Source organism: Neolamprologus brichardi, chromosome 4 (assembly GCF_056152115.1).
Source record: "Neolamprologus brichardi isolate AB-2024 chromosome 4, ASM5615211v1, whole genome shotgun sequence".
NCBI lineage: Eukaryota > Metazoa > Chordata > Actinopteri > Cichliformes > Cichlidae > Neolamprologus > Neolamprologus brichardi.
In genome coordinates, this window is record NC_142107.1 from 10378702 (window position 1) to 10404043 (window position 25342).

Sequence of the window (25342 nt, forward strand, 5' to 3'; positions counted from 1 at the left end):
TCCGGGCCTTTCTGTTTGTCACACTGTGCAAATGTTATGCCTCTAATCAGTTTGTAATCCTCTTATAACAGAGTAGATTGTTTCTCCGTACAGTTTCAGACCTGGCTCCAGGCTCCCCGGGCCTTCATAAAGTCTGGAAGAGGCCCACAGAGTTTGAAGGTGTCAAGAAAGGTCAGTGTTTAGAGATGATTCACAAAAAGTCGTGCACTCGAGTATCACTCCCGCTTTGCATGCACAGCCCTTTCTGTATGATGACAGTGCAGAAAAACTTGCTGTGTCATTGTGCGGCAGGCCACGCAGACCTGTTTCACAGCAAGCTGGAAACATAATAAAGCCTCCTAGCAGACAGTTTTTTTCCCCAAACCTCTTATTGTTGACGTCCTTTCCCTTCTACATTGTGCTGGACGGCACAATGCAAAACAGTATCAGGCCAAACACCCTCCATGAAGACTTTCTTCTTGATAAAATCTAAGAATTACATAACCTCCTTCCTTCAGCAGTGTTGTATGTTTAGATTCCTGCTCTGGATCAAGCTGCTATAGAAAAATAATTCTTGGGTAAGGTTTTAATAATACAAGTGACCGGTGCAGTTGTGCAATACAGAGCACTCTTTGTGCGGGGTCATTAGTGATTATGCAACATGATCTGTTTTCCTATTTTTTTTTTTTTTTTTGCTTAACAGCCAAGTTAATGTTTCTAAAGTTTAACGCTTCATTCTGTCCAAGCGTGAGCCAGGAGGCTTCAGACAAACTGCAGGGTGAGAGCGTTGATACGCACGGCGGTTTTTACTGGAACTCTAAAGGGCGGCCGTGAAACGTTAGCCCATAAAACGAAGCCCCTTCAAAGTATAAACTGACAGCCCTCCCAGTTTGCCCCCAGCAGATATCAGTGCCACACATCAGAGGTCAAATCTCTTTCTTTATTGTGAAACATACCAGTCGGTAAGCTGCGCCAACAGCTGTAAGTCAGCCAACTCCGGGTATAACATACTTTATAACAATCATTTTGACTTTTGAAATGAGTGCAAGAAGGAATGAACAGAGTAAGGTGAAAGGAGGGGACGGGAAGAAGTAGCAAACAGACTCAAAATCATCCGAGAGGGTGAAACTCTTCAGTGGATTCACGCAACTTCTGATGCAGCAGACATCTGGGAAATGCTTCTCGAACGACATGTTCAGTGTCAATAAATATGCACTCTTCATTTTTAACATTATAGCATTTTTAGCATTCTCACTGGCTTTAAATGTGCATAAGACAGCCGTTTAGACTCAAATGTAGGGTACATCCAACAGCTTTGACATTTGAATTCTCAGCAGCATAGTCGAAACAGCTCGCACTCATCGGATTGCATGTAACAGTATACAAAGTCAGTCTCGTAACTCACATTTAATCTCTGTAGCATACTCATTTATGACCCTGGCAGCTTCCTTTTTTCCTCGTACAACAAATAGTCCTCACTTGTACTCCTCAGATCATAGGATGAGCTTTGAAAGCAAAATGAGATGAATGTTGTAAATCAGTGTGACGTTAAGCCTTCTAACAAGACTAGCAGTGTTTTAAACTCCAGCAATATATCAGCAGTATGGTAATAAACCCCAATCTAATCAAGGGGGGGGGGGGGGGGGGGGGGTGATCTTGACGGGAAGACGCGTTTGATAAATGACACCATCTTCTTCATGTGCAACGGGCCTTTAAAAGTCTACATGTTATTTATTTATTTTCCTAAAATGATTCTTAAGTGGGAGAATGTGCAATATATTAGCAGATTGTGCAGGTTGCACCGGCTGCTGACTGCTTTTGCAGCGTCCCAGTGAAAAGAAAAGGCCGGGAACGTCACTTAAAAGCCGTCGTTGCAGCTGAGTGTGTCCCACTGTTGCCACTGTGTTTACACAGTTTTCAGACGCACCTGCTTTCCAAATTTGCATTTCATGGGCAATCATAATCCTTAAACCAAGCTGCAAACAAAACAGGCCATTTCAGTGTCAGGGTATTTGTCTGGGATTTAAAAAACCCCACAAAAAACAAAGAAAAATCAAAGAGACTAGCGGTTTCTCTGGTAGTAATGACACAAGTAAACGTGTGGAAAATGTAATTAAGTGCTTTCGAATTGATCTTTGATCAGCATATACTCAACAACGTCCTCTCTAGCTTCTATCAGGACCAAAATAAGAGATACCGTTAATACAAAAGACGTATAAACCTTCATACATCTCGGGTTATAAGTTTGGTACAGGTATGAAACAACAGCAAAAGTTTCCCATCAAGCTCCGTATGACAAATTAACAGATTTTAAACCAGAAATTATTTTCTTTTCTCGGTGGAATATTTCCACCTGAATGTATTCGCTCAAATCCTCGAGGGCACTTTCTTGGCTATGACGTCACAGAGAGGAGTTACAGTATAAAACATTATAAGAAACATATTGAATTTTCATGATAAATTATAAATTTCCATATATACAAAATTCTGGTGTTTTTCTTCTTTTCTTTCTTCTTCTTTTTTTTTTTTAAACATATGCACATATGAACAGGATCGTCCAGTTGGTAAACACTAGTCCCATTTTATCAATAGTTTCTTAGAAAGAAACGTATTCCTTGAAGGTTACAGTGAGACTGTTTGTTGTGATGTCAGTGATGATGATATTTCCCATAAAAGGGGAGGTTTTTTTAACAGGCGCTTCTTTAGATGCCTCTGTGGATATCTGCGTGTCCTCTGTCACAGGAGGTGCATCTTTGACAGCAGGCTCTGGCTCCGGCGGCGTTTCTGCTTGAGCTTGCTTCTTAGTCTTTGGGCAGCTGAGGTCCATCGGCTCCTCTTGACTACCCAAATCCTCATACGTACATACACCGCTCTGGCGTGGGCCGTTGCAGTGGAGGTCCATAGGTTTATCCTGAGGCGGCGTGACCACAGTGCTGGGCACGCTGAAGCTCCTCGAACTCAGGTAGATTTTGGATACGCTCCTATCCTCCACAGGATCGGAGAGCTTTCTCTTGCGGTCAGGGGGAAAAGAAGGGATCCGGATCTGATCGACAGCTGTTGGCGTTGAAATGTTGGTGTCAACAGCCCAAGAAGTCATAGGAGAGCTAGCGGTCAGCTGTAAGGGTAAATCGTCCGGTAAATCAGCTTGACCACGAGCCACTTCGGTGTTGTATTCCTCTGCTGTGCTTGGTGAAGGTTTGGAGAAATGCCTGTCCTTTGGGGAACACTTTATAGGATGCTCCGCTACAGAGAGGGAACTTCCATTACAAATCTCTTTGGGGATACCGTTCTCCAGGTGCTCCTCCAATTTGGTTGCATGTGCTGGGTTGTTTTCTGACGTCTTCATGTTTTGGGGTTTGTCTTCCCTTGATGATTCCCCGTGTTTACCCTTTGCACCGTGAACCTTGTTACTGTCCATATATTTGCTCATGACAATAACAATACGTCCATTCTTGTTTTTATTCTTGATTATCTTCATTTTGCTGCTAATAGCACTCGGCAGGGTTGCATCCTTAGGATTGGGCTTAAGGGCGTGCTCACTCTCCGCCTCTTTAACAGCCGGTTTCCTCACTTCCACGGCCAGCTCCTTGACTTTGCTCAGGCAGCCTGTGTCTTTGTCACGGATCCACTTCTGCTGCAGGGCCAGAGGTAAGTTCCAGCCTGGATTTGCAGGTTTACTCGCTGCCTCCTGAACTTTAACTACCTCTTTGAGCCTAGAGGCCTGCGTGTCGTACATATTTGGGTCAGGCTCATAGTGGTGGTGCTTCTTGCTGTTTAGCTGATAGATGAACTTCTTCTTGTTGTTGGCCAGCTGGTCACCGGGGACCTCCTGGCTGCTGGGCTGGTACTGATGGTGCTTCTTGCTGTTCAGCTGGTATTGCTGAGGCTGTGAGCGCTGCTGTGCCTGAATGGGATCAGACTTCAGGTTGCCTTCTGCATCCTGAGATGTTTCTTCAAAACCAGCAGGAATGCTTGATCTTCGGGCAAACGAGGGCACCTTTAAGAAAAGATGAGACTCAATTCAGCAATTTACCCACATTTAGACAAAGCTTGCACTGTACTCCACAATACGGGAACAAAATAAAGAAAATGTGAGAAAACTGACTGAAATTCTGGGATTGTTTAAAGTAAAATTAAAGCTCTTAACCAGTGAACGGTTAGGGTTAAGTAACATACCAACCTTATTATGGAATCTCTGCTTATTTGGCAACACTAAAGGGAAGTGCTTATAACAGCCAAAATGCTTGTGCAAGATTTGTTTTCAGAAGTAGTAGTTTTTCTAAACTGCTCCACCGAATTTGTCATGCATATTTTTTAAAACTGAAAACTGAACTGAGTACACTAAGATAGCATCATTAAGACATTAGTCATAACAGAATTGTGTGGTCAGGCTTGACAAAGGGGTGACTGTACCTCAGGAGGGGGAGCAGGTCATCTAATAATAGGAAGGTTGGTGGTTTGAAGTATACTGAAACCCAAGTTACTCACCGATGCTTTCACTGGAGTATGAATGTGTGTGTGGAAGTACAGCAGCAAAGCGCTACATAAGAACCAGTCCATTTACAAAGCTGTTTGTTCTTTTACGGGTTGGGCATAAAAAATAATAAACTAACATTTGTTGCTGGAAGACCTAATATTAAAAATTATAAAAACCTATCAGGGATCGAATAAAACTATCCAACGAGCTCACGGCTCGCCTCCACCCTCCCATCATGTTGCCCCCTCCTGCTTTGCCAGTACAGGCCGACCACGCTGACGTCAGAGACGCGGTAGCTGAACGGTTTGACTACGACCTCAGGTCAGTGAAGTGCCACCTGACGTGTCACGCTCCATCTCAGATTGTCGGCCATGTGTGACTCTGGCAGGATGGTATGCCTCTTAAGGAGTGACAGTCCATAACAATCCGCTCCGAGTCGCTCAAAATATATAATCACACTTGGCTCAGGTCATGTAAGCTCAGGCCTTTAAATGCCTGAGCTGAGGAAATTAAAGCGGAATGCTGCTTTGAACCATATATTTTCGTCTTGGGATAACAAATGGCAACATGAAAGAAAACATTTCCACTGGTACTGATTCACTTGGTTCAAAAAAACAATGAAAAAAAAACCCCTCAGGCATAAGACCCAGTTTCAGAATGAGTGAGGAGTGAAATTCAGCTGCACCCTGCCCCCCCCTCCTCCCTCTTAAAAAAAAACCAAAGAAAGAAAGCAACACCGATAACAAGACAGCAGCTCTAGCACACCTGACAGTATCCCTCCTGTTTAAGCCTTTGACAGATTCAGTGGAAATGTTTCTACGGAAACCGTGTTGTGATGACTCATACAATACCTGGAGAAAAAGATGTTTTGGTTTCGGCCCACGTTTTCGATATCCCATCAGCTGCTCTTGCCTCTCTCTGTGAAAACAAAGAATAATGGCATTAAATCTCATGCAACATGCCCGCCTCCCATAAACATATAAAATACTTCATTTCCCAGACATCTTTAGAAACCTACAGGTCTGACGCTTGAATTATTCAAGGTCAAAAGTGGAATTTTGATTTAGAGGACTAATGAATGCCCGCATGTGACCCACTGCAAAGCATTATGGTCCTTATTTGCATAGCTCTCCATGGTAATCGGTCCATTCCTTATTCTCATTATACTGAAGAAATTCAATTAAGGCTACAGCAGGGAGAATCTCAAACATCTTCCCTCCTACAGCACACCCTTCCCTCTTCTTACATTCAATCTCTAATTAGGGTCATGAGGTACAAATGAAAAGGGATAAATACTACATTGTGGAGTACATCTGGGATACACCCTAATGCCAGGCCTTGTGCAAGACAACGCCTACACTTTGAAAGTGCAGGGTGAAGAGTATCAGATTAATAACAAACATCTACTGGAGCTGTTTTTATTGAGGGAGGAGATGCAGACGTGTGTTTTTGTAGTTGCACTGGCTAGACCAGGCCCGGTCTATGAAATATTGCTCCCTGATATAAACCTCTACTCATCACTTGGCTCATAAATAACAGCAGTGGGCGAAGGCCGGCTGTACACAGGCGTCACCAGGCGCGAGTAAAGCCAGCCTATTGTTGCTACAGATGTTCAAACTCTCGGCGCTGCCAGAAGATTGCCACAATAAACAGTCGACGCTGTTATAATGTGTATGATTTCAAAAAGGCGACTAACGGGGTGACCCCTATTCACAGAAGATTTGGCAATTACAGACTCCCTCGTCGAATCCCATCCCCCATCCACTGGGAGCAGAGAGGAATCCACACACACACACACAGCGCAGAGGCAGCACTCCATGACCATCAGCACACAGCCACACACACACACACAGAACCAGGCAGGCGGGCAAGCAGGCTGTGGGGGAATATGAGAGCAGTACACTGGAAACGTTGAAGAGCGCTTGCGTGTCAATTAGCCTTTTCAGAAAAGCAAATTCCTTTCCCCAGCCATCATGTCTTTACCCAGTCCCATGAGCTGCCTCCTGGTCTACAGAGAGAGAAAAGATCTCAGGGGCTGCATGGGTCCGAGATGTAGTTGTTTGTGCGCTGTAGAGTTTGAATGAACTAACATCTCCACCTCTTAGGTAGACATTGACCCGTTCTTGATTGTTTTACGGGCCTCTGGGTAAACCCAGATTGATAGCAGGCTGTCAACACAAGCATCCAAGGTCCAAAATGAAGATAATTTCATAGGATGTGTCAAAACTGAATGCTGAGCAGAAGCAAGCCTAGCCTTTTGGCAAACTAATAGTGAGGAGAATCCCATCAGGCAGCAACGTGGCCCTCCTCACATCGAAACCCACAACAAACCTGCTGTGCTCATGTCCTGAACACTAGTCACACTCTCCACAGTGCAGCTTATCCTCTGGCTCCTGACTGCACAGCAAATTAACGTAAAACATTATCACGCACAGATTACACTGCCTTTTAGCTGTCCTTCATGCATTTTGTGGCAAATGCAGCTTCTCCTGTTTTCTCTGTTAGATTGGCCAATGGCCATCCTTGTAGCTCTCCAAGCCAAAAATAACAACAACAAAAAAAAAAAATCACATTTATTATGTTAGATTTTTATAAAGAGAAAATAGAGGTCCTCTTGCAGATCCCTTCAGTCCATTACCACGATTGAGGAATTCTCACTATTATTTTCCTAGAGTTTTTACCCCAGGGAGAAAAGGGGGTGGGGGGTTAGCGCTAGAGTTACTAGCGCGCCCCTCCTCCCATGCCCTTATATGGCCATGGCTGCACTGGAGGCTGAGCGGCCTCATCCGAAGTCCACGTCTCTCTCACCTGTGTTGAAACGCAACGAGGAGGCGCGGGTCAAGGATGTTTTCCTCTGGCTCCCATGTGTTGTATCTGCAGAGAGGAGCAAACAACTGTCAGAAAGCTGGCACGTGCAGCCTGGCTTTTCCACCCCCAACTGACAGGCGCACAGGGCTTTGCCTATGACACACATCTTCACAACTAATGTGCAGCTAGAAAGGAAAGCTGTATCCAGATCTCCAGTGTAATGTAAAAACAAATGATTCCTGCTTTGTTTTTTTCTTTTACTGTTATTAAATCAAGATGATCGAATCTGCAAGGAACCCCGCTAAGTCGCAGTGCCCGCTGCAGGTTACCAGTCATGGGGACATCCACTGGCAGAGGGGGGGAAATGTCAAACAGAAAGCGTCTGTGTGAGCTCTCCAAACGCTTCTCCAGCACCAACATGCAGTCGGCCATTTTAGCACTCCTGTCTCGTAAAATTCGCTGGCAGAGCAGAAATAATTAAAACGGGATTACATGGCTGTGCCTAGCCCCCCCTTCCCTCGCATAAATTAGTGAAGGCATCCGCGGATACACTGAAACGCATACCGACCGCGCTCTTCCAGCTTCTACACACACTCACGCGCGCGCGTACAAGTCACTGTGCACGCTCGCCCTTCACGGTTTGCGTTTTTTAAGTAACAACACTTGATCTTGTGACATAATATTGAAATGCATCGTTTCGATGCAGAATCGCTGGAAATGCATTAGAAAGCGTGCAGTAAGACTTACTTGGGAGACCAGCCTCGCCACTTGACCAGGTACTCTATCTTGCCCTGTGATGGTGGAGAAGGAGAACATTTTTTAAACCCGACATTTTCATCGTCCGCGCTTTTTTTTAACCCCCATTTCTTTCCCACAAAGACGCTTCGTGTCTCTTTACCTTTCGTATGCGCTTCTTTTCGATGCCCTCCACCGCAAAGACGTGCTCTCCAGCGGCAGGGAGCTCCATTCTCGGCTCAATCTGATCGAAAGCGGACGGGGAGTAGATGTACTGCTGGCTACGCACCGTCGATGTGCCGTCCGCTCGGTGCGTGCTGTGCGCGCTTGGTAGTTTTCCAGTTGTATCCGAATTCAACTGTATCCCCCCCACCCCACCGCTCTCCCTCTCTCTCCTTTGCACACTCCACGGTCTTGGTACTGAGCGTACAGACATTCACAGTAGTGCGGCTGCGAGCAGCTCTGTTCGTGCAATAGCTTCAGCTCGCCGTGTGACGTCAGGAGGGGAGGGGGGCAGTGTGGATTGGGGGACCTTGCAGAAAGGTTGGCTTTTTTTTTTTTATCCCGAGAGTACCGGACGGCGGGACGAATGTTTGGGAATTCAAATCAATCCCAACTTTATCGTCACGAGCACGAAACCCGCCCCTGCAATGGTGCTAATGTAATGCTTTGCTGTCAAACGTAAACGTGGAGAAGCTCGTGAACACCCCAGAAGCCACTGAAATCACTCTGAATGACTTTTATTTAAGTACACTTCACGCACAGGTGTAGGTAAAAGGCAGAGTCGTTTGCATCAGTCATGCAAATTAAAATGAGCGCGATACTCCAGCAGAAGTTAAGGTGATCTGTTTCCAGCAGCATCGGAGCAGTCGTGTAATACTGCGGGTGATGGGGCTGAAATTCCGTTTAGTCACCTGTTTTTCTGCTGTGGAGCAAACACTGGTTTATCAAGAGACCAGTCTATAAGCGCGGGAACAAAGGTGGGCCCTGACCTTTTACGCGAGAGCCCAGTGTCACCAAAGCTCGGACCATCACCCAACATCAGACTAGCTGACTAAGTTATTTAAAAGTAGAAGTTCTCTTTTTGTTTGCTATCCCTCTCCGTGAATCAGCACAGTTGTATATGTGCACAGTGGAGCTTTCTAACGGCGCTGTGCAAATATAGGTCACACACACTCAGATAGTCAAACCAGTGCCATGTTCCCTGGGCTCAGTGCTGTTAATTTAACAAACGAGAAAGCGTTGCTGTGCAGCTTTTACTCTACCTGTGACAACTTTAAAGCAGTCGAATCAGCTCCCACAGCCCCTGATTCGACCCCTCCCCCAGAAAACACCAAGATAACCTTTTATATCTTGAAATATTGGCCGTATCTGCATAAAGACAATTTAAATCAAGCGGCATAAACCACATGAGCAGTGAGCATGTTTTCTGGGTTGTAAATGTCATCCACGTTTAGTCAGCTGATTTATATGGACTTTATTAGTGCACAAAAGTACAGTTTTTGTGCGTAAATTGTGATCGCCACAAACCGTAATCAGCAAAAACGGCAAATTTCGTTTGTGTGCGATGAGCCGATGCTGCCATAAAGAAACTAACAAGCCGAAAAAGCCCGAGCTTTTCTCGCTTCAAAAAAAATTCAGCACCACAAGGGTTAAAATGAAGCCTCTAAGCAGAGCGGCAGCGGACAGCCTATTAAATACAGGCACGATATATCTCTGCCCTGCCATATAAGGTAATGGCGCAAAAGCGCCGAAATATCGCATTTTACACTCTTTAATTCCCAAGTTTGAGCCCTGAAATGTGTGCTGGAGGGGGTTAAGAGCCAACCCGTCACAAACAAGCTCGATTAAAGCCGACTATTTATGCGCTATTCCCGTTTTTTCTCCATGCCCTTCATCCGCGGCCAGGGAGCGTATACGCCCTGCTTCCCTAGCAACAGCACGAAAGGGGAGAGAGAGGCAGAGACACAGAGGGGGGGAGAGAGAGTGAGAATTTAAGTTTGTGACAAACAAACAAAGGTCGTGACAAAATGACACCAAAGAATACGTTGTTAATCTTTTCTGTCGAATCGAAAAGCGCCTTCAAAATCGTCGAGCTCCAAACTGCACAGACCAAAGGGGGAAAAAACACAAATCTGGGAGCTGTACAGTCTTCACAGTCAGCTCTGTTTACTCAACAGAAACCCAAAATACAAATTATCTATCATTTTATGTTTGTACCGGCGGGAGGGACGCCTGATGTCTGCGTCAAGACAAAGACATTCATTTAGAAAATCCTCTGACTCTGCTTGTCGGGGAGATCTGATCACAGCGCAACATCATGTAACCTGAATATATTTCACAATGAGTCTGCAATCAGCTTCATCTCAGTGGGATTTAATAATCGCGCATTATTCTGAATTAAAACACTGTTGCCAACACCAGGAATGACACTTTTATTATTTTTACAGCTGTGTGAGGATTCTTTTCTTTCTTTTAGATTTTTTTCCCCCTCCCACACGAGCTTGAGCTCACTTTATGTGGACCGGTGTGAATGTTTTATCACAGCTGCGATTTCCATTTGTCCCGAAGCACTGTGGTAATTTTTCTGATCACTTTGGAAAGTCATCACATGTAGATCGAATCGTTTACAGCGCCACAGCTGCGTGTTCTTGTTTGGAAATGAGAAGGTTTCTGGTGTTCCACTCGCTCCCCGTGCCCTCTCAGGAATGCGCTCAGGTGAGCTCATGCCCTGTTGCACTTGTTCACCTGTGACTTTTCAGAACGAGATAAACGTCGCTCCGTGGAAATCGACCAGGTTTCGAGGGCAGATTCGATTGCCGACAGTGAGAAAAAAGAGAGAGACACAGAGAGAGGGAGAACTGAAGAGGCATGACTGCCAAATTAAAAAAAACCCCACACACATACACACACAAAATACACAAAAAAGTGAGCGAGTATTTTACCAAAGGAAGGGCAATCAAAATCTACCGATGCCGATTCAGAGAAAAAAAATTACAGGTGGGATAAGTTTGTGTTGTGAGACTTTGAATTTTATCCAGGAAAATGCGTCATAATAAACACCAAACGCGCCCAAGCAGACTGCACAGTCAACGATGTTCTTATACATTTTTTTATTAATTAAATAATTTCATTTTCAATAGTTCAAAAGTTTATGGTTTTTTCCTTTTTCTTTCCTTTTTTCTCTTTTCTTCTTTTTTCCCTAAGCACCAGAGTGTTTGCAGAAACCCCTCTCCACGTTTATTTTGTCCTTCCTGTGGCCCGTCAAGGTCAATCGAGCCGTTATCTAAAACACGAGGATAAACTCAGGGTCAACCAGTCTGTTTTTTATCTCCTGTTTGAAGGGACTCTTTTCAAACAACCTATGGCGTCATCCGCAACAAGGCTCTTCATGCCACTGGTTCAGATGATTACTCAGCAGTGAGAGAAAAGACACATTTTAGGAAACGTGTTTATGGGGGGCTACTTTTATATCAAAACTACAAACTTTTTTCTTTCTTTTTTTTAAATTAGAGGAGGTGTTGTGATAATCCTGAGTGGGAATTCTACAGAGGGGGGAAAACAGGCAAGATGCAGAAACTACATGGCTGTGAAGATGTAAGAATGTGTGTGTGTGTGTGTGTGTGTGTGTGTGTGTGTGTGTGTGTGTGTGTGTGTGTGTGTGTGTGTGTGTGTGTGTGTGTGTGTGTGTGTGTGTGTGTGTGTGTGGGAGGGCCAGGGTCAGGTAAAGTCGTGATCTATGATCTTTAGTCCAGCCTCAGCAGGAAGCATAGAAAGCTGAGTCTTCTGACCTTTTTTCTATTGCAACACCAATTCTTTCATCATTTTCCCTTTCCCCCCCTCTTTCACACACACACACACACACTCTGCATACACACAGCTGGCTCACTCGAGGAGCAATCCACAAAATGGTGGCTCTGGGTAAGCCAGGAGGCCTTCCCTCCTTGGCACCTGCCACCCGCTGCATCAGGGCTGCCAGCTGAGGGAATCGAGAGAAACGAGAGGAGGGAAGGAGGTAGCTGGGAACTTGTGACTGTTGCAGTGTTCAGGAAAAAGGAAAAAAAACGTTGGAGGAAAAAGATGGAGGATGGAGACAGCAGAGAGGGACGAAGAACCGTCGCCAAGCATCTGATTCATTCCTCCACAGAGGAAAAGAGAAAAGGGTTGATTGGTTTAAGGGACAGAATACAAGGACAGAGTGGAGAGGAGGAGAAGGAGGATGAGGGGTGGGGGGTATTGCAAAAATGTTTAGAGGGCCTTCAGCCATTCTCAGAGTGCTCAGCAGGCAGTCATTAAGCTCCGCTATCAAACAGGCTGATGTGGCAAGGACGTGCAGATGAAACAAGAACGGCGAAGACAGAAGAATCAGGGTCGCGCGCTGTTGCCGAAAACAGATTATGAAACCTCCGAATGACTGAAACAAAGGCTCTTTAATTGGCTACTGTAAATATGTGCTGTGATTCCCAAACGCGAGTCTGTTCGGGGATAATTACGCTGTTACAAAAGCTTTCTCCTTTCCAGTACCTGCATCCCCTTCTGCTTCAAGTGCTAACACAGAAATCTCCCCTTTCCTTTGTCTGCCCCTGACATATGTTTAATTATGATAATTGTAACAAATGAAAGCTATTAGGAAGTCATTCATCTTGCAGATTTTAATGCGCTATGAGGAACGGGTGGGGAGATTTGTGTGTGTCTGTGGTAGCTGGTGAAGGGTGGGGGGGGGGCAACGGAAATTCCTCCTCCAGTGTCATTGTCACGGCCATTGTTGCGCCGAGGGGTGCTCCTCTGCCAGGGTGGCCCCACCACCACCAACACCCAGCGACCACCCTCCTTTCCTCCCTCCATCTCCATCACTTCTTTTCCTCTCTGCCCCCCCCCACTGGCCTCCTTGCCTGCGAGGCTGCCGTCGTGTGGGGTTCACACCCTCCCCTCAACTCCACCGCCATACACTTTCCCCACTGATCCCCCGCCTCCTCCCTACCCAGGAGCCTGAGCAATAGGTGGGGGAAAGGGAGCCTGGGAGAGATAGGAAGGGGGGCATAGAGAGGAGTAGGCTTCCAGGGGGTTGGTAGGGGTGAGGGCCAAGGCCAGTGGAGGAGTAAGAAAACGAGGAGGAAGGGGGTGGTGCAGTGGAATTCTAGCAGACTGTAGCTGAATACAGGACTTGTCGATACTGTATTGAGCTGCAGCGCCATAGGCGAGGAGAGGAGCGAGGACATCAGGCCGCTAACAGGGACGCACCTTTGTGTTCTAGCACATTGCCACAAATGTGCATTCAGAATGCTGCAGCATGCTGGAACCTCTCGTTCACTACCATCGGCGACAGATACTCTGCAGCTCCGTGCAGCAAGACACAATAGTAAGCTTGTTCACGCAGCACAATAGTAAAGCACACAATAGCATGCTTTCAGACAACAATAGCTGAATAATCCACTGAGTAATTGTGTGGATTTTTTTTTTGTTTGATCTAAGGCAGAAATGAATCTCGCTGGATGGGATGGTGCAGTTATTATCACTGGTGCGAAGACCTCACAGTGGCAGGAACAGCTCTCTCCAAATGTGCCTTTGACCCAGTGTTCAGATTTAGCTCCCTTCACTCTAATGCCATGCTAATTATGAGTGACACAGGCCCTTATCCTGAGAGCTCCTTTTCCTCGCTTTTCCTCCTCTCCCCTCCCTTTCTTCCTCCCCCCAAACCCATCTCCCGGGAACAGCTTATTTGCCTGTTTTTAATTGCGTTTTAATTTACATGTAAGCCTGCAAGCACCGTGATGAGAAGCTGTTTTTTTTTCTTTCTTTTCCCCCCTTCTTCTTCTGCTTCCCCATTTCTTTCCATCTCTCTCACCGCTGAGGAATCATTAACCGCAGCTTTAAAGAAGAGGAAGGGCCGGCACGATGGAGCAATAAGACTCTACACTGCACAAACGGGCACAACAAACCATGGCAGGGGAAAGGGAAAAAAAAAAAAACAGGCGCAGGTTCCTCTTTATGGGGTCAACACCGGTTCAGGAACAATCAAGTGTCCAGGGCAGAGAGAAACATGGCAGAGAGCGAGAGATGGGAGGGGTGAATGGGAGGGGAAGGGTGGGGGGTGTTGCGAGCTGATGATGTAGATGAAGCGAGCATCTCTCCATCAAAATGCAATAAGAGGCAGAGTGGACAGAGAGCTCGCAGGTAGACAAGTTTAATGTGCTCGACTATCTATATGGAAATTCACTCTGCTGCTCCATTTTTCATAATTCACTTTGGCTTTTTTCTTTCCTTTTCTTTTTTTCCCTTTTTTTATTGGCTGTTCGGGGGGAGAGGAGCAGAGAGATAACGCAAGCTTTCTTTACTTGACAAAGAGCATGACAGGGATTTAAGATTTGTATAATATTTAGAGAGATAATCAAGCCGCCACGGAGCGTCTGCCATTTCTCACAATAAGGTAACTCACAAACTGCCGTCCACAGCAGTTCTAAAGTCACACTATAAACAAAGACTTTGCTGCACAATGTTATCTATTGTTTTCATTCTTTGTATTTCACTCTCTGTTTTTTTTTTTTTTTTACATTCTTGAGCTACACTTTCAGAACCTCAATTTAAAATCTCTCCAACTTGGAGCTGCATATGCATCCTCTCTGTATTCACATTAGCATAAATCTGTTTTACATTATAGAAAACTTTTCCGACAATAAGCCGGAATACCCACACGGCTGTATAATCAACCCTCACACCCACTCTGATGGCCTAAGGCAAGCCTGTCAGGACTCATAAAAGCAGGGCTGGCAGTATGTGCGCCTGTCAGTCATCGCCCTGTCGCTCGAACTGCTGCACCAGACATCATACACTCAACACAGGAACCCGTTGTGTGTCACAGGTACTGCAGCTTACCACATCAGAACAGAAAGGCCTCTTCCTGAACACAACAGCACAGACAGCCTTTTGTCTGTTGCATGTCCTGTATTATCCCCCTCTGCTGTTCGTGAGGTCCTGTTGTCACTGCGACTTGTTGCAAATACGTCAATTCAGTGTAGCACGGGTTTGCATACATAGCACACCCATATGTACATAGCACGTGTGTCAGCTGAATCCCTTTAAAAACATTTTTTGTCTTGTTTCATGTTCTTCCGTGAGAAGAAAATGATCACTATTTGGGGGACTTTACTAATAATAATACAGTTATAGACAACGGGAAAACTGACCTGCACGACTGCCTGACGAAAGCTGAGGTCAATACACTTGGTTAATAAGAAAATTAGAAAAAGACGCCTATTTAAACTTGCTCATGCTGTTCGATTTGAGTTTATGACGATGTATTGACTTTTAATTCTTTTGTGTCTCTTTACTGTTATTTTATCTATGCTGTGGATTTGTTGCTTAATTGCTTCCAAGGTGTCATTGAGTGTTTGAAAGGTGACTATAAATAAAATGTATTCTTCTAATTATTATTATTATTAACATTTCATTTCAGTGTGTTGGATCTTTGTTAGGTATGCAGAAACAATATTTCATAGATATAATACTAACCTTTCATGCGCATAGACAACTCCTTTCAATCAAAGACAGAAAATCAAGGCATAATTAAATGATCTGTGGTATAAAACACATGGGTCTAGGATTAAACTAGGATTACTGCACTGAAACTGCATCACTTCCAATGCAAGCGATGGAGGGAAAGAAAACCTGTAAAAAAAAAAAAGTTTTACAGCTCAGCCAGAGTTAAGGTGATGCCTCCAAACCAGACCTGTTTTTAGTGCAGAAAGGTGCACCGGCGACCAAAAACTCCTCCACCGAATATGTCGCATAAAATAGAGTTAAATAATTATACAGACTCTAATGTTGCTGAAACAGTACTTGTATTGGACAAAGTATGTCACCGTGAACCAAATGTGAGCCACTCTGTTCTCCAGAAACAGAAAGCCTATATTCTTTTTGGCGTTTCTAAAGTCAGGAAGGAACCTTTGAGCGTGCCAACACTGTGATTCCTCTGTCATTTAAATACGTTCAGATTTATTGGTGGAACTCAATGTCGAGAGAAATCCCTCGCAACAATAAGCGCCATCAGGCTCTCTAGTAACGCCTGAATCAGCAAAGCTTAAGATAATACACCAGCTTCTTCTTTGTTGGCCGTAAGATGCCGAGAAAATATTGCCTTGCTTACACTGGGCGTCCTGTGTGTTCCAATTCGATATGTTTTCTCCGTGATATATCTCTCTTGTCTTCTTGTGATGGTTATTTAAAGGGAGGCCCATGGATTTTCTCCCCCGCATAACATAATGGCAAATCAATAGCACAAGCCATACGGGGAAGAGTGGGCTTTTCATAGAGCAACCTAAAGGATGGGAGGCTAAATTGAACTGGAGTTTTGGCAAAAAAAAAAAGGGGGAGGAGAGGTAGATGGATTTTAAAACTGCATTAAAAATAAATGTGTAATCATTCTTGTCATTTGTGGGTCTGAATGAGAAATTTCTCCTCCTCCTCCTCCTCCTCCTCATCATCATCGCTGTTAAGCTGCGTGATTGTTTCTGAAAGTCCAAATGTGCAACAATTTTAAATTTGGGGATTTTGTTAATGTGCAGGTCAGCTAGCGTGTCTGAACATGTGACAGGCGTGTGGAGGAGTGTGTTGTGCCTGAAAGGCCTCAGGTGTGTGTGTGTTTTTGTTGTGTTTGTGTGTGTGTGTATGTGTGCACACCTACTTATGCATGTTTTTCCCATGGTGAGGCCTGTCAGCCAGGAGATGTCTGACATCATCCACTGAGCGAGTAGGTTTTCCACTGCCTGAGTTATAATATATGTGTGTGTGTGTGTGGTGGGGAGGGTGTAGGAGGAGGAAGATGGTTGTTATCATGACTTATGGATTGGAAAGCAGTTCCTACTGAGCAGAGAGAACACAGGAGTGGTTACACAGAGGAATGCTGGGTTTTTTCTTTCCTTTTTTTTCGTGGTCAGAGTGGAAGCGGGCAGGATGGAAGGATGAGGAGAAGACTGAAATCAAAGAAAAACAAGGAAATGAATCTCCGTGAACCGCCAGCAGTGACGACAAACACCAGGGGAGAGAAGAGACAGCTGTCAAAATGCCTGGAGGTCTTCTTGTGTTTACACTTTCCATTTTGTCAGTCAGTGCCTCCTCCATAGTCTTTATCTCTGACACAGCTCGCAAGCCCTCCATGACTCACTGCGCTCTGAAGTGCTGCGAACCTGTCTTTGCGGGAGGAGGAGGGAAGGGATGAGGATCACCAGCAAATCCTGCTTAATCATTCCCGCCACCGCTGCTGCTGATAGCCTTTGGGTACGATTTAAGGATGGGGATAGTGGGGGTGGGAAATAAGGGAGTTGCACCACACATCCAGATATCATGACAGCTGAGGCAACAGTTTGTGACTGTTCAGCTTCACTCCCACGCTGACCGAACTGAAGGTTGTCTTCTTTAATTGTGTGGCGAGTTGGAGCGCCCTCATTGTGGTGAAGCTTGCCAAAATTCTTGGTTCCTTAGTTGGAAATTTGTTGTAAAGAGCATTTATTGTCTTTTTCTTTTGGCTGAGAAGCGCTGATGACAAACAGGCTGTCAGGTTGATCCCACTTCTCTCCACGTGGGCGCAATCAGATCAAACACACTAAACTTCTAATTCATGCTTTCATTGGCAATGAAAGCATGAATCAGAAGTTTAGAAGTTTAGTGGCCAACACAAAGCATTTTAGGCAGTGTGCTGAAAATAAAAATTTTTCTACCTAATGCACACAACACAGTAGACGATGAAGAGCTCTGGTGTAAAAAAATTTTTATAGATGATATTGTGTCACTTTATCATATCGCAGATCTTGGGGTGTGCCTCGCACCTTTGCAAAAACTCCACAAATAAACAGTGTGTGCCCTGTGCACGCTCAGAGGTTAGACTGATATTACTAAAAGTGGATTATGGGCAACATCACAGTTTCACAGGTTTTTCTTAAACACAAGGCTGGTGAGGTTTATTTACACGCACACAGGCACATTTTCTGCACATACTGGATTGCCTGGTTTGAGTCTAGTCAGAGTAATAGAAGACAGAGAGCCAGGAGGAGAGCTGGGATGTGCAACATTAAACTAATGCTGAACTCTCACTTTTCCAACTTCCTGCTGAATCGGACTTATCGTGTGCATTATCTCGCTCACAGAGTCATGCATACGTGTAGAAATGTGCACACAGGGCTAGTTTGTCACCTTTTTCTCACTTCGGATGGCTTTGTTCTCAAACACTTGAAGCTAAAGAAGGCTGAATTGAATCTTCTAATTTCAGCAATAACAGATCATTTAGACAAAAATATACACCCTCAAAATTCTGCAGATTGCTCTGTCGAATGCAACTTACTGATTGGATGAAGTGCTATCTTGTGAAAGTACCCAACTCTCAAAGACAAAGCCTTGTGGTCTAGGCAGAATCACACCACAATGTTCACACATCCTGCTAGAGGATGGATGCAGCTACAGAAACACAACCTAACAAGCTATACAAAAAAACAACAACAAAAAAGGCTTTATGCTTGGTTGGACTCCTTCTCACACACACCGCAGACACTAACAAAATCTTTCTAGTTATCAATCGTACATGTGAAGACACGCACAGCAGCCACTTGATCATCTGCTCTGTCCTATTTCTGCAAAACTGCCAAATCATGTTGTTTCCAGCAACCTGGCTCAGCGTGTATACCACAATGAGCACATGTTGCAAGGTGAAGAAAAGATCAAGTGCCACATTCACAAGTCCACTCATTTTCTCTACTGCAAAGGTTCTAAAATCAGGAAAACCAAAGGGACCTTCCACACTTAATTGCGTCTTGAGGACATGTAGTCTCCTTAAAGTTTAGCACTGTGACTGGATAGCATAATTTGAGCCACAGCTCTGGGAGTTTGCCGTACAGGCTGTGAGCTCATACCTCCAAACACATATATTACGAACAGAATTTGGGGAGTGATGAGTTAAGATTATCTCCCCAGTCTATGGGTGGATGCTGGGGTGGTGAAAGGGTTGAAACAGCAGCCAGATGACATGTTGGATGGATGTGAAATTCTGCAGCTTAAATAGACTGCCGAATTGGGAGGGAAATATAAAATGACTGAGAGTTGACTTCTCGAGCTACCTTAAAGGCTTCACTCCCTCAGTAGTGGTTGGAAATGAGGAGTGCAAAAATGTGTTCACTGGACTTGAAAACAAGACTAAAATGAACTGAGCAAATTTTACTCTTTTAGTATTTTTATTTTTAATTAAACATTATCTATGAGGGGTGAAAAGATGCAAGAGTGTCCTGTAACACACAAAATAAGCTCTAATAAAATACATCCTGAAGTTCCAGTCGATAAAAGGACCAGCCAGTGTCCCGAACAGGGGCAGAAATGTTCAGGCACAACATCTGCAGCCTGAAGTTACTGCCTGCACATCATTTACAAATCACCTCCAGTTTATTTAGTGCAACAAACTCATTTTGCACCTGATTCCAGGCAAAAGGAGCTGCAAATTTAAACTTAGTGCCAGCTTTAGGGGCAGATAGAAGGACTTGAAACCAAAGATCATAACTTCCTGTATTTTTCTGATGGATGCAGGTCAGTAAGTTAGGTGGGAGCAGAACAAGAAGGGGCTTGTTAAGGAGAATATACCAGCTGTTGAGTCGCCACAATGAAAAAGCAACCACAACCTTTGTTATAAAACTCATTATTGCATTATTATTCATCTTTGGCTCGCTCTGCAGTGTGTGTTTTGTCCTGTCTCCCTCCTGCTTCCTCAGCCTGGTTCTGCCGGAGGTTTCCTGTTAAAAGGGAGTTTTTCCTCCCCTCGTGACCAGGCGCTTGCTCAAAGGGGATCATCTGACTGTTGGGGTTTCTCTGCGTTATTGTGGAGTCTTTACCTTACAATATTAAGCGCCTTGAGGCAGCTGCTGTTGTAATTTGGTGCTATATAAATAAAATTGAATTGAATTGAATTAAATTGAATATAAACATTGCAAAGATACATGTGTATAACATCAAAATACAAAAAACAGAGTGTAAGCAAAGTCTCTTTCTTGGCTCAGAGGAAAAGCAGAACTTAGCTTTAAAGTAAAAGGCAAGTTTGAACTTCATTTGTTTTCACCAGTTGCTGAATGTGAGGTGCAAAATGTTAACAGCTATAAAAACGTCCCCTGATATCTGCTAATCACCCATCAGCAAACATTTTTTTTTGTGAAATAAATAAACTGCTTCCTGTTCATGTTATTGCAATAAAACACAAATTTTCTGCAATATTTAATTTTGACTCATGTTTCTAAAGCTGCGTATATTTGTGAATCCTCCATAAGAAAGTGAAGTCATTCCACAGGGACTAATGAGGGGCCCATTTAAATAACATACTGTCAGTCACGGGCAGGCAAACTCTGGACAGATGAATTAACTAGTGCTGCCTCTGCCCTATGACCCACAATTTGACTGCAGTTCTCATGAAAGTATTGATAAAAATGGCCACATGAATGATTGCATCAGTTGCGTTATTGATGGGCACGCAGAGAAAGCGTGTAATTAAATAGTCCCCGGTGTGCGCTCAGGTCATCCTGATCGCTATCAGCAATAAACAGGAGGTGGACAGCGAGGGGCTGGAGATCAATGCGAGTGTATCGGATTTCAAACCCGGAAACACAGATTTACCCGCCCCCTCCCCCAATGCAATTTTGTGGCATTTAACAACAAAATTTACAAGTGCAACCAGAAATCTGAACATCACCATCAAATATGCGTAATTCTTCCTCATGCGATCTAATTTTGTGTCATGTTTCCTTGTCACACGTATATCTAAACCCTTCTCCCTCTGGGCTTGTGCGCGGTGACCTCTTCCATCATCTGCAGCGGAGAATGACTTTGATTCCTGTTTCGGCGCCTCGTCTCATCCATCTCTCGCTTCTCTCCATTGTCTGAAGCCGCATTTAAATGACAGTGATACATATGGCGCATTACAAAGACAAAAGGTGGACAAGGCCCAGTTTTTGCTCGCATAAAAACCGTGACAAGACCACGGCGCGACTCGACCTCACAGCGCCGCATAAAACATTCACGCGAGCTGGGAATTTAACGGCAGTGTCTTTAAAGGCAGCATCCAGGGACTTAGCCGGGCTGAGGTGTGCGCTAGGATCCCATTAAAATGCACTACAGAAAATGAGATTTGGGAGAGCCCTGTGAAAAACCATGCGTGTAATCATCTCTCTTTCTCTCTCAGTTTATCTGCGAAGGATTTGGAGGAGGCTTTGGTTCCCCACCCGCCCTGTCCCCCCCAACCTCCTCCATACCACACATTAATATTCATAGAGAAGATTTCTCTTTGCTGTCTGTTGTTGTAGCCCACAGACTTGGCTTATTAGGAATCTAAAATATGGTTTGCAGACTCTCTGATGGGAAAGGCTATTGTGATTTGTGTGTGTGTGTGTGTGTGTGTGTGTGAGGGTGATACTTGGCATCAGTCATGTTATGAATACTGCAAACTATTTATATTGATGCAGTAACTCTTATTATGTGCATATGCTTATTTATTTTTTTCAGTAAAACCATTTTGGACTTGTTTTTTTGGGGTTTTTTTTGTTTGTTTTGTTTTGTTTTTTTTGTCGCTCAGTCTTTTGTGAATTTGTTGCCTTGTACTGAGAAACATATTCACAGGTCTGTGCTGCTCAGTCAGGGCTGACTGACTGGTTGATCTTGTGGCTTGTTTTGGTCAAAGCCACTGTGGTGGAGTGAGTCAGAGTGAAAAAGATCGCTCTACTTTGCCTTTTCTGCATTGGTTCACGATGTGCAGAGAGAGAGAGAGAGAGAAAGAGGAAGGTGACTCATGTCTCCCATGAACAGCCTCATTAATTACATGCTTACACTCATTAAATCACCTTGCAGATCTCAGAACAACAAGCTCCACAATGGCAAAAACATTGCAGCTCTTCTTCTTCCCTCAGTCTGACAATAACGTTTGCTTCTCCAAACCTTAAAACTGGAATAAATTTCCAGATCTTGTCTCTTTCACTTAAATCTGCATTTCTCTTCCTATTACTTCTTGTTTTTTAGAGGATCAGGTGTGGCAGATGCCAGATGTTGGCCTACATGCAATATGCAAAACTTCCAGCTGTCTCTCTCTCCCTCTCTCTCTCTCTCTCTCACACACACACCCTAAAGCAAGTAGCCAAGTTTATATATTGAGTCTAATGCAACTAAATCTCATAATATTACGGTAGAATCAGCATCATGCTGGCAGTAGACTGTGCTACAGTGTTTAATAAAGTGGCTACTGGGTGGATATTAAGGTCAGGAAGCTGCATAACACAGGGGATTTATGTCATTAGAGAGATTACATTACAGATTTATGTCATCATTATAATCCAGTGTGTACAAATAATTTGAAATACATCTAACCATTTTTTTAAGCATTTGTGCCCTCATTCGATGGTAAAGATCAACAGGAAACACGAGGAGAAGGCAGCATAGTTCCCATGGTGCGTGTGTCAAACCACAGGCCACAGAGCGCTCAGTCATCAACGTTTTTAAGTGGTTAGATGCTTGAACATCTTTATCTGCATTAAAGCTAATAAAGAAAAAAACAGCAAGCACATTAACATGATACGTAAAAAAAAAAATGCAAAAATCCCCCAAACGCATACTGAACATGCATGGGTAAAGCATGGCCTCGTGTCCCATCTGAACCTCTTCTCCAGATTACACTCATGTGAGAAGAGTGCAGTTAGTTCCTGCTCTCTCTCCCTCTCTCACCATTCTCCTCTTTCACATGTAAATGAGTCTTTAATCTCTGCTGCTCTAATAGACAACCATGGCAACGGAAGGCAGGCCTAATGAGGCAGGTTAAAATATGCCTGCATACAAGCACCACTCACACAATCAACAGTTTAAACAAACACCTACACACACACACACAACCACGCATTCGCTTGCATCCATGTAGTGTAAGCGTCGTCGCCTATTGCTCCGCTGCTGCTGAAGTTGCTACTGTTGGAGAGAAATCTCTGAGAGCTTCTTCAGTTTCTAATTTTGGAGGCGGTTAATTGAGAGACGGCATTGCAATTCAAATTCAAAGCCTTTAAAAGATATTGTGCATGTGTGTGTGTGTGTGTGTGTGTGTGTGTGTGTGATCAGTTGCCTGACTAATTAGGGAATCGGTTTAAACGAAGCATTAAATTAATGATCCATCCAGTCTGCTCCAGTGCATGAAAACCAGCATGAAATTTATGATCGTAAGTGGAAGTGATCTTTACAAAAAGAATAACCAAACACATAACTGACCTCAAACAGAGTCAGCTCAACCAGCTGAAAGATGCATGGAACTCAAGATGCAGCGCTCACACACACACACACACTTGCAGACACATGCACACACACACAGCTGATAAAGCTCTGAATACACCATTAAAAGGCACTCAAGTAGTTCTCATTTCCATGTGAGTGGTACTGATGCTACAGCACTCAGTTGACTGTGATTTACAGCCATATTAAATACATTAGACCAACATGTGTTTTCAGCAAAGGGTTACCCGCAGAAAAGCTTTTCAGCATGCTGCAGCACCAAACCTCAAACACACACACACACACACACACACACACACACACACACACACACAGTGAGTAAAGGACAACGGGGGGGGATGCATGTTTGTTGCATGAGAGCTACAGTATAAGAGCGGCGCACTGTAATTATTGCATTAAGAGGATCTTTGACAGCACCAACCTTTCAGTCCTGTTAAACTGGTTACTTACAGAACATTTTGTTCTTAATCTTTAGCTGGCTCACATTCAAATTTGTATGGCTGTCTTTGTGATGATAATTCATTGTCTGGTTGACCTAAAACTAAACTGAACCCTCAAACAGCTCATTGATTCATCAAGTCTTCACTTCCAAGGTCTCAAACTGGTGCTAGCCCTCACAAAGACAGCCATCCGATTACCCACGCATGTAGGCTTACATCACATCAAACTTATCTCTTGAACAAGAAACTGCCACAGCAGCATTGGTAGATTTAACCAGAGATGTCATCATGAGATAATCATACTAATACTGGTGCTCTTTGGTCTTTTCATTGGTTTCCATTGTGCAATCACCAACTGTAACGGCACAATGGAAATAAAAAATGACAGCCTAAATAGATCTAAATAGAAAATTGCAAATTACAGTAATGCTGCCCAAATAATTATTAGAAAAGCTCATTTATTCTATTCTACTTCTCCACGTCAGCTGTTCTGCAGCAAATGACCCGCAAAATGTTCCAAATCCCCCGAAAAACACAGCGCAGATGAAAAGAACCCGTCAGTCTGTGAGAGCTTCTCTCATCAATCTTTTTTTTTCTGTTTCATACATCCTCGCAGGGAGCAGAAGCTGACACGTTCCCGCAACACCTTTCATTGTAATTATTCTGTGTACACCGACACAGTGCTATCACCTCACACTGGGGTCTGTTGCTACCCCAGCCTAATTAGCAATTAACAGTCCTATAGTGATGAAAACACCGTCCACCGGGATTCACTGCGGGATAACGGCTGTAAATAAGAAAAGAAAGAGCATTTGAAACAAGACTCGTACTTGTATCCTTTCATGACGTGTAATGAATCTAATGAGTGATTGTTTCGGGATATTAATAAATAAGCTACTGCTTGCTTTATGATTCCAGCATGAACATGTTGTTTAGTCTTGAGGATAAAGGCGTAGGCTGATGAGAGAAAAAACACACTTTGTCTTTCTATCTTTGGTGCAATGTTATTTTTGCCCTGAGGCCCAACACAATTAACACCCACTGCCAACTGGTAGGCTGTGTGTGTGTGTGTGTGTGTGTGTGTGTGTGCAAGCTGCAAACATCTCAGTGCACACATAAACAGCTTTAATTTATTTTTTCTATTAATTTAGGAAAAATACAGTTTTTCCTGACAGAATGAGCGCCCTGTCTCGATTATTAATGCGTTTACATATCTAAACACGCATCATGAGGGAAATTTCTGTTTGACTGATTTATGTTTTCATCATTTCCGACTCCTAATTAATTGCTCTTCAGAAGTTAATTTCTCAGTAAATCTGATATAAGTGTGCAGTAAAGCTGTGTTTGATTTGGCTCGCAAACAAGGCAAATTGGGGCAACACACACAAACTTGGAGTTAAAAAGAACACGCACACACACACACACTCCTCAGAGTGATCACTTAAAAGCAAATCAATGGCATTTGGACGTTTAGGAACGTATCAGTAAATCAGTTTAACTGGTTACAATACGAAACAATAAACCTTCCTTCAGAGGTAATGAAAGAGTAAAGCCCCTTCCATTAATTTATTGCCTCTGTGTGGGTGTGGGTGTGTATAAATGAAACACGAGTGGATAATCGCAG

The 25342-nt window shown here is 43.9% G+C and overlaps 1 protein-coding gene across 1 annotated transcript; it reads right to left on the reverse strand.

Moving 5' to 3' along the window:
* Positions 1-900: 900 nt before the first annotated feature.
* On the reverse strand, positions 901-8448 carry cbx4 (chromobox homolog 4 (Pc class homolog, Drosophila)). Its single transcript, XM_006791495.3, has 5 exons — positions 8163-8448; positions 8012-8055; positions 7265-7330; positions 5308-5374; positions 901-3976 (listed from the first exon to the last, which is right to left on the reverse strand). Exons 1-5 carry the CDS (start codon positions 8433-8435, stop codon positions 2576-2578), a joined length of 1851 nt encoding a protein of 616 aa, XP_006791558.2. The 5' UTR covers positions 8436-8448; the 3' UTR covers positions 901-2575.
* Positions 8449-25342: the final 16894 nt, after the last annotated feature.